This window comes from Somniosus microcephalus, unplaced genomic scaffold (assembly GCF_052327205.1).
Source record: "Somniosus microcephalus isolate GS21.2 unplaced genomic scaffold, FLI_Smic_1.0 scaffold13, whole genome shotgun sequence".
Taxonomy (NCBI): Eukaryota; Metazoa; Chordata; class Chondrichthyes; order Squaliformes; family Somniosidae; genus Somniosus; species Somniosus microcephalus.
The window spans coordinates 1,098,292-1,114,852 of NW_028225200.1; the positions used below are offsets into that span (position 1 = coordinate 1,098,292).

General features: G+C 49.6%; 2 protein-coding genes, 1 long non-coding RNA gene and 1 pseudogene across 4 annotated transcripts in view; all 4 read right to left on the reverse strand.

The window, feature by feature from the left end:
- LOC147083944 (uncharacterized) overlaps positions 1–16,561 on the reverse strand; it is an 88,501-nt pseudogene that overhangs the window by 2,819 nt on the left and 69,121 nt on the right. The window lies entirely within an intron of this gene.
- On the reverse strand, positions 1,256–9,307 carry LOC147083945 (uncharacterized). Its single transcript, XR_015075948.1, has 3 exons — positions 9,034–9,307; positions 7,679–7,845; positions 1,256–2,215 (listed from the first exon to the last, which is right to left on the reverse strand). It is a non-coding gene; the product is annotated as an uncharacterized LOC147083945 (long non-coding RNA).
- LOC147083946 (histone H2A type 2-C-like) lies at positions 9,965–11,421 on the reverse strand. Its single transcript, XM_085980029.1, has one exon. It carries the CDS (start codon positions 10,913–10,915, stop codon positions 10,406–10,408), a length of 510 nt encoding a protein of 169 aa, XP_085836155.1. The 5' UTR covers positions 10,916–11,421; the 3' UTR covers positions 9,965–10,405.
- LOC147083947 (histone H1-like) lies at positions 14,072–14,907 on the reverse strand. Its single transcript, XM_085980026.1, has one exon. It carries the CDS (start codon positions 14,905–14,907, stop codon positions 14,191–14,193), a length of 717 nt encoding a protein of 238 aa, XP_085836152.1. The 3' UTR covers positions 14,072–14,190.

The following is a 16,561-nucleotide window of genomic DNA, read 5'->3' on the forward strand; positions in this document are numbered from 1 at the left end:
CATAGATACAAAATTGGCAAAGTGACAGGAAACAGAGAGTAGTGGTGGACGGTTGTTTTTCAGACTGGAGGAAGGTACACAGTGGTGTTCCCCAGGGGTCGGTACTAGGACCACTGCTTTTCTTGATATATATTAATGACTTTGACTTGGGTGTACAGGGCACAGTTTCAAAATATGCAGATGACACAAAACTTGGAAGTATAGTGAACAGTGAGGAGGATAGTGATAGACTTCAAGGGGACATAGACAGGCTGGTGGAATGGGTGGACACATGGGAGATTAAATTTAATGCAGAAAAGTGCGAACTGATATATTTTGATAGGAAGAATGAGGAGAGGCAATATAAACTAAAGGGTACAATCCTAAAGTGTGTGCATGAACAGAGAGACCTGGGGGTATGTGTGCACAAATCATTGAAGGTGGCAGGGCAGGTTGAGAAAGTGGTTAAAAAAGCCTACGGGAACCTGGGCTTCATGAATAGAGGTATAGAGTACAAAAGCAAGGAAGTTATGATGAACCTTTATAAAACACTGGTTCGGCCTCAACTGGAGTATTGTGTCCAATTCTGGGCACTACACTTTACGAAGGATGTGAAGGCCTTAGAGAGGGTGCAGAAACGATTGACAAGAGTGGTTCCAGGGATGAGGGACTTCAGTTACATTGATAGACTGGAGAAGCTGGGGTGGTTCTCCTTAGAGCAGAGAAGGTTGAGATGAGATTTGAAAGAGGTGTTCAAAATCATGAGGATTCTGGACAGAGTATAGAGAGAAACTGTTCCCATTGGCGGAAGGGTCGAGAACCAGAGGACACAGATTTAAGGTGATTGGCAGAAGAACCAAAGACGACATGAGGGAAAACTTTTTTACTCAGCGAGTGGTTAGGATCTGGAATACACTGCCTGAAAGGGTGGTGGAGGCAGATTCAATCACGGCTTTCAAAAGGGAATTGGATAAGTGCCTGAAGTAAAGAAATGTGCAGGGTTACGGGGAAAGAGCGGGGAGTGGGACTCGCTGAAGTGGTCTTGCAGAGTTGCCGGCACGGGCTCGACGGGCCGAATGGCCTCCTTCTGTGCTGTAACCATTCTATGATTCTATAAAATATTAGAAAGTTTGTTCCACAGAAGCACGAGGTTTATCTGCTTTTATTGATGAATTTAAAAAGTCTCTATTAAAACCTGAGCCAGTGTGTTGTGAGCCAAAGAGCCTTGTGTCCAATGAGGGGAATAAAGGCCCACAGCCTCCCCTGGCCCCGGGCCCTGAACAAGGTGATGTGCCATCAGTAACTCAAAGACAAGAAGTTAAAGGATTCAACTGAAGGCTTTTAATCGCTAAGAACATTGCACGTCATTCCACATCGGATTCGTCTGGCAGAATGACTCATACAGCTCTTGAGACCTTTATATGACAAAAGACAGGGGCGGAGCCAATACACACAATAGGGGAAAAGGGGCCGGTACACACAATACAATGCAGGTAAAACACAGGGGCTGATGAAGACATATATTTCATCACACAAGGGACTGGAGAAACTTGCTGCCCTGCGGATCAGACAATCAGCCGGCGCTAGTCCCACCCCTCGGGCTCCCCGATTGGTTGGAGGACCCGCCGCCGGCTAGCTCCTCCAGCCCCGCCCGCTCGCTCCCTGTTGGTCCGAAGCTCCCGTCAATCAGGCCCTGGGCTGGGTCACGTGTCCCCGAGGAGATCACGTGCTCTGTCCAACTGACGCTGCTCGATCCAGGGCCTCGTGGACTCTCAGGTTTTTCTATTTCTCCTTGTTCTCTCCCGATCCACCCCTCCGCCCCCCCACCACACGCGATTCTCCACCCAATCGGAGTGGAGAAAACTCACTTTGCATCACCGATCGCGACTCTGGAACCAACACCAAGGCCTTTCCCCGGAATGGCCCGCGCCGACTCCGTCCGGCAGGATCCGACCGTGCAGGCACAGCTCCGAGTGGGGGAGGGGGGTTGGTCTCCTCTGGGCATGAGCAGTTGTTGCCCTTGGTGACCGGGAGGGGTCGCTGCGCCGGACTCGGTCCAAACCGCCGCTCCCTCTGCGCATGCGCGGACTATTGTCTGTCAATCAACCATCAGCCAGAAGAGGTCACCGGTGAGACCAATGAAGAAAGAAACACTTGCATTTCTATAGCGCCTTCACCACCACTGGACATCCCAAAGCGCTTTACAGTCAATGAAGTACTGTTTGAAGTGTAGTCACTGTTGTAGGAAACACAGAAGTCAATTAGCACACAGCAAGCTCCCACAAACTGCAATGTGATATTGACCAGATAATCTATCTTTTTGTTAACTCTGTTTCTCTCTCTACGGATGTTGCCTGGCCCGTTGAGTGGTTCCAGCATTTCCTGTTGTTATTTCAGATTTCCAGCATCCGCAGTATTTTGCTATTATCCTTTTGTTACATTGATTGAGGGATGAGCATTGGCTAGGACACCGGGGATATTTCCCCTGCTCTTTCCCACATTACAACAGTGACTACACCTCAAAAGTACTTCATTGGCTGTAAAGCACTTCAAGATGTCTGCTGGTCATGAAAGCACTATATAAATGCAAGTCTTTCTTTCTCAAAATAGTGTCATGGGATCTTTTACATCCACCTGAGAGAGCAGACAGGGCCTCAGTTTAATGTCTCATCCGAAAGACGCCACCTCTGACAGTGCCTCAGTACTGCACTGGAGTGTCAGCCTGGATTTTTGTGCTCAAGTCTCTGGAGTGGGACTTGAACCCACAACCTTATGCCTCAGAGGCAAGAGTGCTACCATAGAGTCACAGATTTATACAGCACAGAAAGGGGCCCTTCGGCCCATCGTGTCCGTGCCGGCCATCAAGCCCTGTCTATTCTAATCCCATTTTCCAGCACTTGGTCCGTAGCCTTGTATGCTATGGCGTTTCAAGTGCTCATCCAAATGCTTCTTGAATGTTGTGAGGGTTCCTGCCTCTACCACCCTTTCAGGCAGTGAGTTCCAGATTCCAACCACCCTCTGGGTGAAAAAGCTTTTCCTCAAATCCCCTCTAAACCTCCTGCCCCTACCTTGAAACTATGCCCCCTGGTTATTGAACCCTCTACTAAGGGGAAAAGTTCCTTTCTATCTACCCTATCTATGCCCCTCATAATTTTGTACACCTCAATCAGGTCCCCCTTCAGCCTTCTCTGCTCCAAGGAAAACAACCCCAGCCTGTCCAGTCTCTCTTCATAGCTGAAGCGCTCCAGCCCAGGTAACATCCTGGTGAATCTCCTCTGCACCCTCTCTAAAGCAATCACATCCTTCCTATAGTGTGGCGACCAGAACTGCACACAGTATTCCAGCTGTGGCCTAACTAGCGTTTTGTACAGCTCCATCATAACCTCCCTGCTCTTTCCTTCATTAGCCGAGGCATAGAATATAAGTATCCCAAATGCCTTCTTAACCACCCTATCTAGCTATCCTGCTGCCTTCAGGGATCTGTGTACATGCACACCAAGGTCCCTCTGATCCTCTGTCCTTCCTAGGGTTCTACCATTCATTGTGTATTCCCTTGCCTTGTTAGTCCTCCCAAAATGCATCACCTCACACTTTTCAGGGTTAAATTCCATTTGCCACTGTGCTGCCCATCTAACCAACCCGTCTATATTCTCCTGTAGCCTGAGGCTTCCCTCCTCGCTATTTACCACTCCACCAATTTTCGTGTCATCAGCGAACTTACTGATCATACCTCCTACATTCATATCTAAATCATTAATGTACACTACAAGCAGCAAAGGACCCAGCACCGATCCCTGCGGTACACCACTGGACACAGGCTTCCAGTCACAAAAACAACCTTCGACCATCACCCTCTGCCTCCTGCCACTAAGACAATTTTGGATCCAATGTGCCAAATTGCCCTGGATCCCATGGGCTCTTACCTTCTTGACTAGTCTCCCATGTGGGACTTTGTCAAAAGCCTTACTGAAGTCCATGTAGACTACATCAACTGGACTACCCTCATCCACACACCTAGTCACCCCCATCGAAAAATTCAATCAAATTGGTTAGACATGATCTCCCCCTGACAAAGCCATGCTGACTATCCTTGATTAATCCTTGCCTCTCCAAGTGGAGACTAATTCTGTCCCTCAGAATTTTTTCCAATAATTTCCCTACCACTGATGTTAGGCTCACTGGCCAGTAATTCCCTGGTTTATCCCTACTACCCTTCCTGAATAATGGTACTACGTTAGCTGTTCTCCAGTCCTCTGGCACCTCCCCTGTGGCCAGAGAGGTTCTGAAAATTTGTGTCAGAGCCCCTGCAATCTCCTCCCTTGCCTCACACAGCAGGCTGGGATACATCTCGTCTGGGCCTGGGGGTTTATCGACTTTTAAGCATGCTAAAACCACTAGTACCTCCTCCCTCTCAATACTAATTCGTTCAAGTATATCACAATCCCCCTGCCTGATTTCTATGCCTGCATCGTCCTTCTCCATAGTGAACACAGATGCAAAATATTAATTAAAAACCTCACCTACATCTTCTGGCTCTACACACAGATTGCCACTTTGGTCCCTAATGGGCTCTATTCTTTCCCTGGTTTTCCTCTTGCCCTTAATATACTAATAACACACCTTGGGATTTTCCTTTATTTTGCCTGCCAGTGTTTTTTCACGACCCCTCTTCGTTCTCCTAATTTCTTTTTTAAGTACCCCCCTGCACTTTCTATACTCCTCCAGGGCTTCCACTGTTTTTAGTCCTTTGTATCTGCCAAAAGCCTCCCTTTTTTTCCTAAACCATTCTTGTATGTCCCTTGACATCCAGGGTTCCCTGGGCTTGTTGGTCCCACCCTTGACCTTTACGGGAACATGTTGCCATTGTACTCTCTCTATTTTCTTTCTGAAAGACTCCCACTGCTCTGATGTGGATTTTCCTACAAGTAGTTGATCCCAGTCCACTTTGGCCAGATCCTGCCTTATCATATTAAAAATTGGCCTTCCCCCAATTTAGATCCTTTATTTCCGGTCCATCTTTGTCCTTTTCCATAACTACTTTAAATCTCACCGAATTATGGTCACTGTCACCAAAATGCTCTCCTACTAACCCTTCTACCACGTGCCCTGCTACATTCCCTCGAATTAGGTCCAGTACCGCCCCTCTCTTGTAGGACTTTCTACATGTTGGCTGAAAAAGCTCTCCTGGATGCACTTTAAGAATTCCACACCCTCTAAGCCTTTCACACTGACTATCCCAGTTAATATTGGGGAAGTTGAAATCCCCAACAATTACTACCCTATTATTTCTACACCTCTGAGATTTGCCGACATATCTGTTCCTCTATCTCCCCCTTACTGTATGGGGGCCTATAGTACACGCCCAGCAAAGTGCTTGCCCCCTTTTTGTTTTTAAGTTCTACCCATATGGCCTCATTAGAGGAACCTGCTAAGGTATCATCCCTCCTTATAGCAGAAATTGACTCCTTGATTAATATTACTAACCTGATTTTTGGTCAACTCTTGGCGTATTCACGTTTAATAAGTCTCCGGCAGAAGGAGTCGCTTCACTTGTACTGGTTCCTGGGGCCTGATCACCTTCCCCAGGAGCAGGGCCTTGACCCTGACTTTATTCACTTGTACTGGTTCCTGGGGCCTGATCACCTTCCCCAGGAGCAGGGCCTTGATTCTGGGGGTGTTTTATTGCACCGCATGGTGTACTTGAGAAGAGCCCCATCAGGGCGAGTGCGGGAGGGTCAGGGGGCGAGTGCGGGAGGGTCAGGGGGCGAGTGCGGGAGGGTCAGGGGGCGAGTGCGGGAGGGTCAGGGGGCGAGTGCGGGAGCGTCCATCTCCAGGACCAGTGTGTATCTGAGTCAATGGGACTCTCTCTGACCTATCTCCCCAGTCCATCTCCAGGACCAGTGTGTATCTGAGTCAATGGGACTCTCTCTGACCTTTCTCCCCAGTCCATCTCCAGGACCGGTGTGTATCTGAGTCAATGGGACTCTCTCTGATCTTTCTCCCCAGTCCATCTCCAGGACCAGTGTGTATCTGAGTCAATGGGACTCTCTCTGACCTTTCTCCCCGGTCCATCTCCAGGACCAGTGTGTATCTGAGTCAACGGGACTCTCTCTGACCTTTCACCCCAGTCCATCTCCAGGACCAGTGTGTATCTGAGTCAATGGGACTCTCTCTGACCATTCTCCCCAGTCCATCTCCAGGACCAGTGTGTATCTGAGTCAACGGGACTCTCTCTGACCTTTCACCCCAGTCCATCTCCAGGACCAGTGTGTATCTGAGTCAATGGGACTCTCTCTGACCATTCTCCCCAGTCCATCTCCAGGACCAGTGTGTATCTGAGTCAACGGGACTCTCTCTGACCTTTCACCCCAGTCCATCTCCAGGACCAGTGTGTATCTGAGTCAATGGGACTCTCTCTGACCATTCTCCCCAGTCCATCCCCAGGACCAGTGTGTATCTGAGTCAATGGGACTCTCTCTGACCTTTCTCCCCAGTCCATCTCCAGGACCAGTGTGTATCTGAGTCAATGGGACTCTCTCTGACCTTTCTCCCCAGTCCATCTCCAGGACCAGTGTGTATCTGAGTCAATGGGACTCTCTCTGACCTTTCTCCCCAGTCCATCTCCAGGACCAGTGTGTATCTGAGTCAATGGGACTCTCTCTGACCATTCTCCCCGGTCCATCTCCAGGACCAGTGTGTATCTGAGTCATTGGGACTCTCTCTGACCTTTCTTCCCGGTCCATCTCCAGGACCAGTGTGTATCGGAGTCAATGGGACTCCCTCTGACCTTTCTCCCCAGTCTATCTCCAGGACCAGTGTGTATCGGAGTCAATGGGACTCTCTCTGACCTTTCTCCCCAGTCTATCTCCAGGACCAGTGTGTATCGGAGTCAATGGGACTCTCTCTGACCTTTCTCCCCAGTCCATCTCCAGGACCAGTGTGTATCTGAGTCAATGGGACTCTCGCTGACCTTCTCCCCAGTCCATCTCCAGGACCAGTGTGTATCTGAGTCAATGGGACTCCCTCTGACCTTTCTCCCCAGTCTATCTCCAGGACCAGTGTGTATCGGAGTCAATGGGACTCTCTCTGACCTTTCTCCCCAGTCTATCTCCAGGACCAGTGTGTATCGGAGTCAATGGGACTCTCTCTGACCTTTCTCCCCAGTCTATCTCCAGGACCAGTGTGTATCGGAGTCAATGGGACTCTCTCTGACCTTTCTCCCCAGTCCATCTCCAGGACCAGTGTGTATCTGAGTCAATGGGACTCTCTCTGACCTTTCTCCCAATTCCATCTCCAGGACCAGTGTGTATCTGAGTCAATGGGACTCTCTGACCTTTCTCCCCAGTCCATCTCCAGGACCAGTGTGTATCTGAGTCAATGGGACTCTCTCTGACCTTTCTCCCCAGTCTATCTCCAGGACCAGTGTGTATCTGAGTCAATGGGACTCTCTCTGACCTTTCTCCCCAGTCCATCTCCAGGACCAGTGTGTATCGGAGTCAATGGGACTCTCTCTGACCTTTCTCCCCAGTCCATCTCCAGGACCAGTGTGTATCTGAGTCAATGGGACTCTCTCTGACCTTTCTCCCCAGTCCATCTCCAGGACCAGAGTGTATCTGAGTCAATGGGACTCTCTCTGACCTTTCTCCCCAGTCCATCACCAGGACCAGTGTGTATCTGAGTCAATGGGACTTTCTCTTACCTTGTTCCACAGTCGATCTCTGGAAGCTCTTTGAATCGGAAGGGTTCTCTCCGGTTGGTGCTCTCACAATCCTGTGCTGGTTCACCTGCTGTCGTTCCACAGTCTACAATCCCTGTTTACTTCGAGCTGAGCACCTTCCTCAATCACACCATCTCTCACCGGGACATCTAATTGTGGCAAAGCAGAAAATAAGAACAATATTGAAAACGTGAAATAATGTAATGTAGACTTTCAATCTGCTTACTAATAATTCAATTTCAAGGCCGAGTATTTGTTTGATTTTGTGCCTTTCCTCAGATCCCCAGTTGCGGGGCTGTGTGTTCAGTTTGGAGATTTTGCTCAGATCCCCAGTTGCCGGGCTGTGTGTTTGGTTTGGAGATTTTCCTCAGATCCCCAGTTGCGGGGCTGTGTGTTTAGTTTGGAGATTTTCCTCAGATCCCCAGTTGCGGGGCTGTGTGTTTAGTTTGGAGATTTTGCTCAGATCCCCAGTTGCGGGGCTGTGTGTTTAGTTTGGAGATTTTCCTCAGATCCCCAGTTGCGGGGCTGTGTGTTTAGTTTGGAGATTTTCCTCAGATCCCCAGTTGCGGGGCTGTGTGTTTAGTTTGGAGATTTTGCTCAGATCCCCAGTTGCCGGGCTGTGTGTTCAGTTTGGAGATTTTGCTCAGATCCCCAGTTGCCGGGCTGTGTGTTTAGTTTGGAGATTTTGCTCAGATCCCCAGTTGCGGGGCTGTGTGTTTAGTTTGGAGATTTTCCTCAGATCCCCAGTTGCGGGGCTGTGTGTTTAGTTTGGAGATTTTCCTCAGATCCCCAGTTGCAGGGCTGTGTGTTTAGTTTGGAGATTTTCCTCAGACCCCCAGTTGCGGGGCTGTGTGTTTAGTTTGGAGATTTTGCTCAGATCCCCAGTTGCCGGGCTGTGTGTTCAGTTTGGAGATTTTGCTCAGATCCCCAGTTGCCGGGCTGTGTGTTTAGTTTGGAGATTTTGCTCAGATCCCCAGTTGCGGGGCTGTGTGTTTAGTTTGGAGATTTTCCTCAGATCCCCAGTTGCGGGGCTGTGTGTTTAGTTTGGAGATTTTCCTCAGACCCCCAGTTGCGGGGCTGTGTGTTTAGTTTGGAGATTTTGCTCAGATCCCCAGTTGCCGTGCTGTGTGTTCAGTTTGGAGATTTTGCTCAGATCCCCAGTTGCCGGGCTGTGTGTTTAGTTTGGAGATTTTCCTCAGATCCCCAGTTGCGGGGCTGTGTGTTTAGTTTGGGGATTTTCCTCAGATCCCCAGCTGCGGGGCTGTGTGTTTAGTTTGGAGATTTTCCTCAGATCCCCAGTTGCGGGGCTGTGTGTTTGGTTTGGAGATTTTACTCACTGTGAATTTCCGGCTTCCTGAGACTCCCCCATTCTCACTGCTCTGGACGGAAATGCGCCATTTTCTGTGCGGAGTTACTAACCGGAGCGGTGACCCTGTGAGCCTCCCTCGCTGTGATCTAAACTCGGGGCTGAGCAGCCGCTGTCGGGCCGAGTTCCCTCAGTCACAGAGCGGGCCCGGTAATCCGGGCAACCAGCCTGTTTCTGAACGGCCGGCGCCGCCCGGCCCAGCACACAGCAAACCCAGGATCAGCAGGGGAGCGGCACTGCGCCTGCTCGGGAGAGAGAGAGAGAAAGGGAGCGGCACTGCGCATGCGCGGGAGGGAGAGAGAGAGAGAGAGAGAGAGAGGGAGAGAGAGAGCGAGCGAGCGAGAGAGAGAACGGGAGCGGCACTGCGCCTGCGCCGGAGGGAGAGAGAACGGGAGCGGCACTGCGCCTGCGCCGGAGGGAGCGAGAAAGGTAGCGGCACTGCGCCTGCGGGCAAGGGAGCGGCACTGCGCCTGCGCGGGAGAAAGAGGCAAGGGAGCGGCACTGCGCCTGCGTGGGAGGGCAAGGAGCGGCACTGCGCCTGCGTGGGTGGGCAAGGAGCGGCACTGCGCCTGCGTGAGGGCAAGGAGCGGCACTGCGCCTGCGTGAGTGGGCAAGGAGCGGCACTGCGCCTGCGTGAGAGGGCAAGGAGCGGCACTGCGCCTGCGTGAGTGGGCAAGGAGCGGCACTGCGCCTGCGTGAGAGGGCAAGGAGCGGCACTGCGCCTGCGCCGGAGTGAGAGCAAGGGAGCGTCACTGCGACTGTGCGGGAGAGAGAGAATTGATCCAACTCCACATACCGGGATCGATCCGAGAGAGAGAACGAGGTGCCTGAAGTCTGATACTCACCTTTAAAACCAGCTCTTAATGCAGGGACAGGTGGGAGCTTCAGTTACTATTTGAAGTATTTAAAAATTAACCAGAGCTGCAATTCTGGTTAGATCCTGTCTCCCAAATAAAAAGGGAATGTTTGTATGGGTCAGGGTGTATATCGTTCTCCCTATGGAATTATTGTCCCAATAAGGAATGGTAGCCGCTCACTCACTTTATACTCGGTTCTTAACATCCGTTCATATTCGGCTCTCCTAACAACGTGTTCATTGAGTGCTGCGCTCACGTTAGGGTTCCGTGTGTTTTGTTTTTCTCTGAAGCCAGTCCTCATCTATATTGAATCACTGATCTGAATATTCGCTCACAGCAAGCCCGCTGCAGTGTTTCTGGATCTGGATTTCTACATGCTGGACAGACAGTTTACCGAAAATGGCTAAATAGTAAGCAGCCCTTTCACAGATACAGTGGGTGGCTCTGAAAAGAGCCTTTGGGTTATTAGATTGAATCTTGTCCACTTTACTTGCTCTTGGAGCTGGCAGTGCTGGTTTTCTTGGGAAGCAGCACCGCCTGGATATTAGGCAGTACCCCGCCCTGAGCAATGGTCACCTTTCCCAGCAGCTTGTTGAGCTCCTTGTCGTTGCGGATGGCCAGCTGCAGGTGTCTGGGGATGATGCGGGTGGTCTTGTTGTCGCGGGCCGCGTTGCCGGCCAGCTCCAGGATTTCAGCGGTCAGATACTCGAGCACAGCAGCCATGTAGACCAGAGCTCCGGCACCCACACGTTCAGCGTAGTTGCCCTTTCGCAGGAGCCTGTGAACACGGCCCACAGGGAACTGCAGTCCGGCCCGGGATGAGCGGGATTTGGCCTTGGCCCGAGCTTTACCGCTGGTTTTTCCTCTTCCAGACATTTCCAAAATCCACTCGTTGAAAGAAATAATGATAAACTCCGCCCACATCTGCCGCCCTTCTACCTTCTGGAGGAATGCAGACAGCAAACTTGTGATTGGTCGCTCTGTGGTGAATTCCATTGGTGTTTTCCGGTGACCAATCACAGTCTGTTTTTCCGCCAATGGCAAGTGCGTGGAAATAACTGTCCTCAACAGTCAGACCGCCAACGATTTTTAATTTCAAAAAGCCCGCCAATATTTTCCTAACCCAGCGAATTAAGTTAATAAATTAACTATTAGCCAAAGATTTCCGGACAGTTTTTTATTCCTTTTGTCTTCTTCCATCTCTCCCTTGCAAATTCCAGGCTGTTACAATCAGGATTAATTCCGGGTTCAATAGCGAACTTTAACGGGTGGGATTAAATCCCCATTGATTCTGTAACGGGACACATTCCAGCTCAATCTCTGTAAAAGTGAGGATTCAGATTATCGAGTGATCCTTTGCGCAGGCGCTGCTGCGGGAGTGAAACCAGATCTGGGAGTCCTGCTGTGAGAAGAGAAGAGGGACAGAGTGTTCAAACTGACCGCGTTCTGGTCTCTAAGAAACCCCATTCTGGGTTGTTACACTGCAGGAAGTCTCGGGTTAATAAAAGGATTGACTCCCAACTGGCATTGAAAAAAATGAAAATGTTTTTGCAGAGATTGAGGTGACTGAAATCAGTCTCATCTCGAAAACAAGCTTTTAATTTGTCGGAAGGCGCTGCAAGTGAATGGGTCTGAGATCAAAGGGAAAGAGCGATCAGGGACCGTGTTTGTACTTTACTGGACGGGAAATACAACAGCGACGCTAAGGTTGATCCGGGCAGTGAAAGTGCTTATCTGAGAATTCAAAACTAAATCTACGGCTGGAACTTCAAACGTTCTCAAACACACTTGTTACGGAAATAATTACAGTAAATTGTGTCTAAAGAGAGATGAGTTTGTGTAGCTCTTTCAGAGAGATTGTGGGTAGCTCTTAAAAGAGCCGTTGTGTTTTGGGTTTGTTCTTTCAGGACAGCGTGGAGTTTTACTTGGAGCTGGTGTATTTGGTCACCGCCTTTGTCCCTTCCGACACGGCGTGCTTGGCCAGCTCCCCGGGCAGCAGCAGGCGCACGGCGGTCTGGATCTCCCGGGAGCTGATGGTGTGCCGCTTGTTGTAATGGGCCAGGCGGGAAACCTCACCCGCGATGCGCTCAAAAATCTCGTTCACAATGCCCATGGCCTTGGAGGAGATGCCGGTGTCGGGGTGAACCTGCTTCATCACTTTGTAGATCTAGATGGAGTAACTCTCCTTCCTCGACTTTCTGCGCTTCTTGCCGCCCTTCGCTGCCGGTTTACTGACGGTTTTCTTGGCGCCCTTCTTGGCAACTGCTTTCTTTTCATCAACCATTCTCAAACTCGATTTCAGACACAAAACGACGCAAACCCGCGCCGGGCTCGGAATATATAGGCAGCCCCACAGTCCTATGCTAATGAGGGATGGGTGAAGGCAATGGTTGTGATTGGCTGCTGAAGAGTGATGTCAAATTCCATTGTTCTGCATCTCTATGATTGGCTTCTTTATGTATCCAATCAGATTGAGATTTTGTCACCAGCACGCCCCCTGTAGTCAGAAAGGTAATTGCAAGAGCATATATCCATGCACCAATTCCCAGACCATTATCTGGGGTCCCAAGCACTTCTTCCGGACGAGACAGCAATTTAGATGTACTTCCTCCAACCAGTGCACTATATTCATGTCTTGCAGTGTGGTCTCCACCACTTTAGTTCAGTATCTGCCCGTCTCTAGTACTGTGAGTGTGTGTATTGGAATAGTTCTGTATTATTCAGTCTCTGGTGATTTATGTAAGTGTTGGAATCATTACCAATCTCAGTCTCTGTTACAGTATGTGCGTGTGGGATCCATTCATTTCCTGTCCGTCACTGATACCATGTGTTAGGGTGGGACTCCATCTGTATCCGTCAGACTCTGGTACCGTGTGTCAGTGTTGGGATTCATTCAGAATCTGTCATTCTCTGGTAGTGTATGTGTGTGTGACATTAATTTTGTATCTGTCTGTCACTGGGATGTGCGAGTTTGAGATTCATTCTGTATCTGTCATTCACTGGGATGGTGTGCATGTCTAAGATTAATTCTGGATCTGTCAGTCTCTGGTACTGAGTGTAGTGTGGGATTCATTCCGTATCTGTCATTCACTGGGATGTTGTGCAAGTCTAAGTCTAAGATGTCAGTCCCTGGTACTGAGTGTGAGTTTCATTCTGTATTTGTCAGTCTCTGGGACTGCATGTTAGTGTCATATTAGTGCTGAATCTGTCAGTCTCTCGTACTGTCTTTCACCGAAGAATTCCGCATGTATCTGCTACTTACTCGGTTTATGAAAGTGGGATTCTTACTGCATCTATCAGACTCTGGCACTTGATGTTAGTTTGAAATTAATTCCATTTCTGCTAGTATCTGCTACTGTATCAGAGTGTGGGACTGAATCTATTTGTAAATCAATTATCCACCTCCAGCTATCTGCAACCGCCAATTTCAAACCATTTATTGACAGTAGAACCGAAACACAGCGCTCCGCACAAACCCTTACAGACTCGGGCTTCATATTCAAGGGTTCCCTGAAACCAGAATATTTTAAGTAAGATCCTGTTACAATTAACAATCAGTAATATTCCCGCCTATATACAGTCCCTTCGATCACAAGTCGACCCGTCTCCTTCCATGTCAGTCTCTGACCTTATTCCATCTCCCCACACAGACGGGTTCAGCAGTTTACAAACACCTTATTCCAGTTGATTTGGAGAATCTCATGTGTTGGGGTTCGAGTTGTGATGTGGGGTATCTCCGCCAGTGTCAGCGTCTCACAGAGACTTTCACCCTGAACCTGTGAACTGAAAATGACCATGAACTGAGACTGGAGTCGAACACCCCCCCAGTTAGAGTGAGGCCCGGCCCGGACATCCCATTCTCTCCCTGTTTTATTGCAGACACTGGGGGAGGGGTGGGTGCAGCGAAAATCAGCGAGTCACCAGGGAGCCGGGGTTCATTTGAAATGATATCAATCTGGAATCTGAGCCCGGCCCCGGGACATGGATCATATGATTCCGCAATCACCTCTTTTTGGAAAGATATGGGTGGCTCTGAGAAGAGCCTTTGGGTTCAGATGTTTACAAGTTGTTGTTAGATCCATGTGTTAATGGAGACACGGAATGCAGGAGTTGATTTAACAAGTGTTTACTGAACAAAGTCTGCAGGTGAACTAACTACACAAGACGCTATACAGGCTTATATACCCGAGTGGTTACTACTGGTACTACAGTATACAGGGGCTTCAAAAACATAGTTCCTCTTAAAGGTACATACACTACAGTTGTCCTTTTTATTTTCTTTTGCTCGCTGCTTTCTGAGACTTTGCTGATTTGGGCTTGGCCTTGGGTTTTTCCACCTTCTTGGCCGCCTTCACCTTTCTGCCTGTGGCCTTCTTGGGGCTCTTGGGCTTCTTCACCACCACCTTCTTCCCAGCCGCAGCTTTCGCTGTCTTTTTAGACGTTGCTGCCTTCTTGGTGATTGTTTTCTTGGATGCTGGTTTCTTGGCTGGAGATTTCTTGGCTGCTGGTTTCTTGGCTGGAGACTTCTTGGCTGCTGGTTTCTTGGCTGGAGATTTCTTGGCTGCTGGTTTCTTGGCTGGAGATTTCTTGGCTGCCGGTTTCTTTACTGCAGATTTCTTGGCTGCTGGTTTCTTCACCTTCTTTCCCTCTTTCCGCTGGGATTCCTTCTTAGCAAGCCTGAAGGAACCCGTGGCGCCCGTGCCCTTGTTCTGCTCCAGGGAGCCGTTTCCCACTTTCATCTTGATACTTAACCTGATCTGGGACCGGAGCTTCAGCACGTCGGCGCCGTTGGCAGCCAGAGCCTTCTTTATCGCAACCAGGGACATCCCCTTGCGATCGCTGCCACTCGCCACAACCTTGAGTTTCTGTTCGCCCAACGTGGGACCGGCTGGCTTGGAGTGGGGAGCCGCCTTCTTCTTCTTGCTGGGAGCCTTGGTTTGAGCGGCGGCAGCAGGAGGAGCCATTTTGGCGGCTGCAGTCTCGGTCATGCCGGCGACTCTGTAGAAAATCTCTCTGACAGTCAGAGCTGGGTCAGAAATGAAACGAGAGGCGGCGGCACAGAGCAACTTAAAGGCAGCGAGCGGACGGGGCGGAGACATCCTGCTGTCAGCTCCCGGCCCCTCCAGCCTCTCTCTGTTTCTCTCTCCTCATTAACTCTCCGATTACAATTAAACTCGGGCACTCCACATTCCCAGATTGGTCTCTTTCTGTCTCGAAGACCGGGATGTTTGCTGTCGAGAAAGTTTCATCAGAATTCAAGACAGCAATTTCGATTTAAAACCGTTTCTTTGCTGCACTGATCGCGCTCTCTCACCCGATCGCGGACATGTTCACTGTTTTTCGACTGAAATTTGAAATCAACTAAAACTTCACATTTAATTCCCACATCAGGGGGGTGCAGGGCGATCCTATGACAGGGAAATCTTTGAATTTTACACAAGAGGGTCTCTGAAATCCGGCGATGAGAGCGGGCACACAAACACAGTGACATTAGTCTAACCCACCCGCCCCTTTAACACACTCTCGCTGACATAATGTTCACTCTGCTCATTCACAGCACAATCTGTTCCCAGATTTACAGTTCACAGGACAGGTTTTCCTCTCCGCTCGGCCTGTGCTGCCGATTCTCGGGGTTACTTGGAGTTTCCCAGCTCAGTCACTGTTAAACACTCTTGAGGCCGGCGCTCCTCACAGTGTCTGTTCCCCAGATTCAGGGGCAGGAGCCAATCACAGCTCTGGCTGTGTTCACCCATATCTGGTTTGAAGGTATTATATTGTTCGCAGGCAGGAATAAGTTTGATTTATATGAAAATAGAAATGATGATCTCACCGCCTCTCTCTGTCTATCTCTCCCCAAAACTGAGGAACAGAACAGAGCAACTGGTGTCCTGTGCATTCCATTCTCAACACCCAGAGACAGCAACCAGAGAGAGAGAGACTGTATCAGTCTGAATGGTCGTACTCTGAGCCAAGCGGTCCACGCAGTCTGTTACCGAGATTTCGGGGCAGGAACGTGTCACAGTTTGGCTGTGTGGATCCTAGCCTGCTTTTAGATGATAGTATTATTCACAGAAATAGTGAGACATTCTGTTCACCACACATGCCTTGAACTTGGTTTCAATAGACCGAAAACTGAGAGGTTCAGCGTCGATCCAGATATAACAGGCAGGGCTGGGGGATAGAGGGACTGGGGATTGATCCTGTACACAAGGCACAGAGAAAGACACAGGGGGTGACAGTCACACAGGCCCGGGAACTTGTCTGGTATCTGTCGCCTACTCACCCACCGGAGACAGGCAGAGACTGATTAAACTCCCCGCTCAGCAGCAGTTCAGTGTCAGAGATTGACAGAACCTGTTCCTCTCCATCCTTCCATACAGTATGGGGAAACAAATCGCTCTGAGGGACAGGATTCGCATCACTCTCACACTCACCGGCAGCAACTGACGTGTGTCCAGGGTTGCTTTCCCCTCTCCTAATATCTCCTTATCTGTCTCGGTGACAATGTTTCTTTGATAACGCTCCTTTCAAGCTCATTGGGACGATTTATTCATTTAAATGTGCTATATAAGTTCAAAGTGTTTTTTTTGCTGTTGCTTCTTTTAATTTGCGTCAGGAGAGAGGTCTGAGCATGCGTGATAA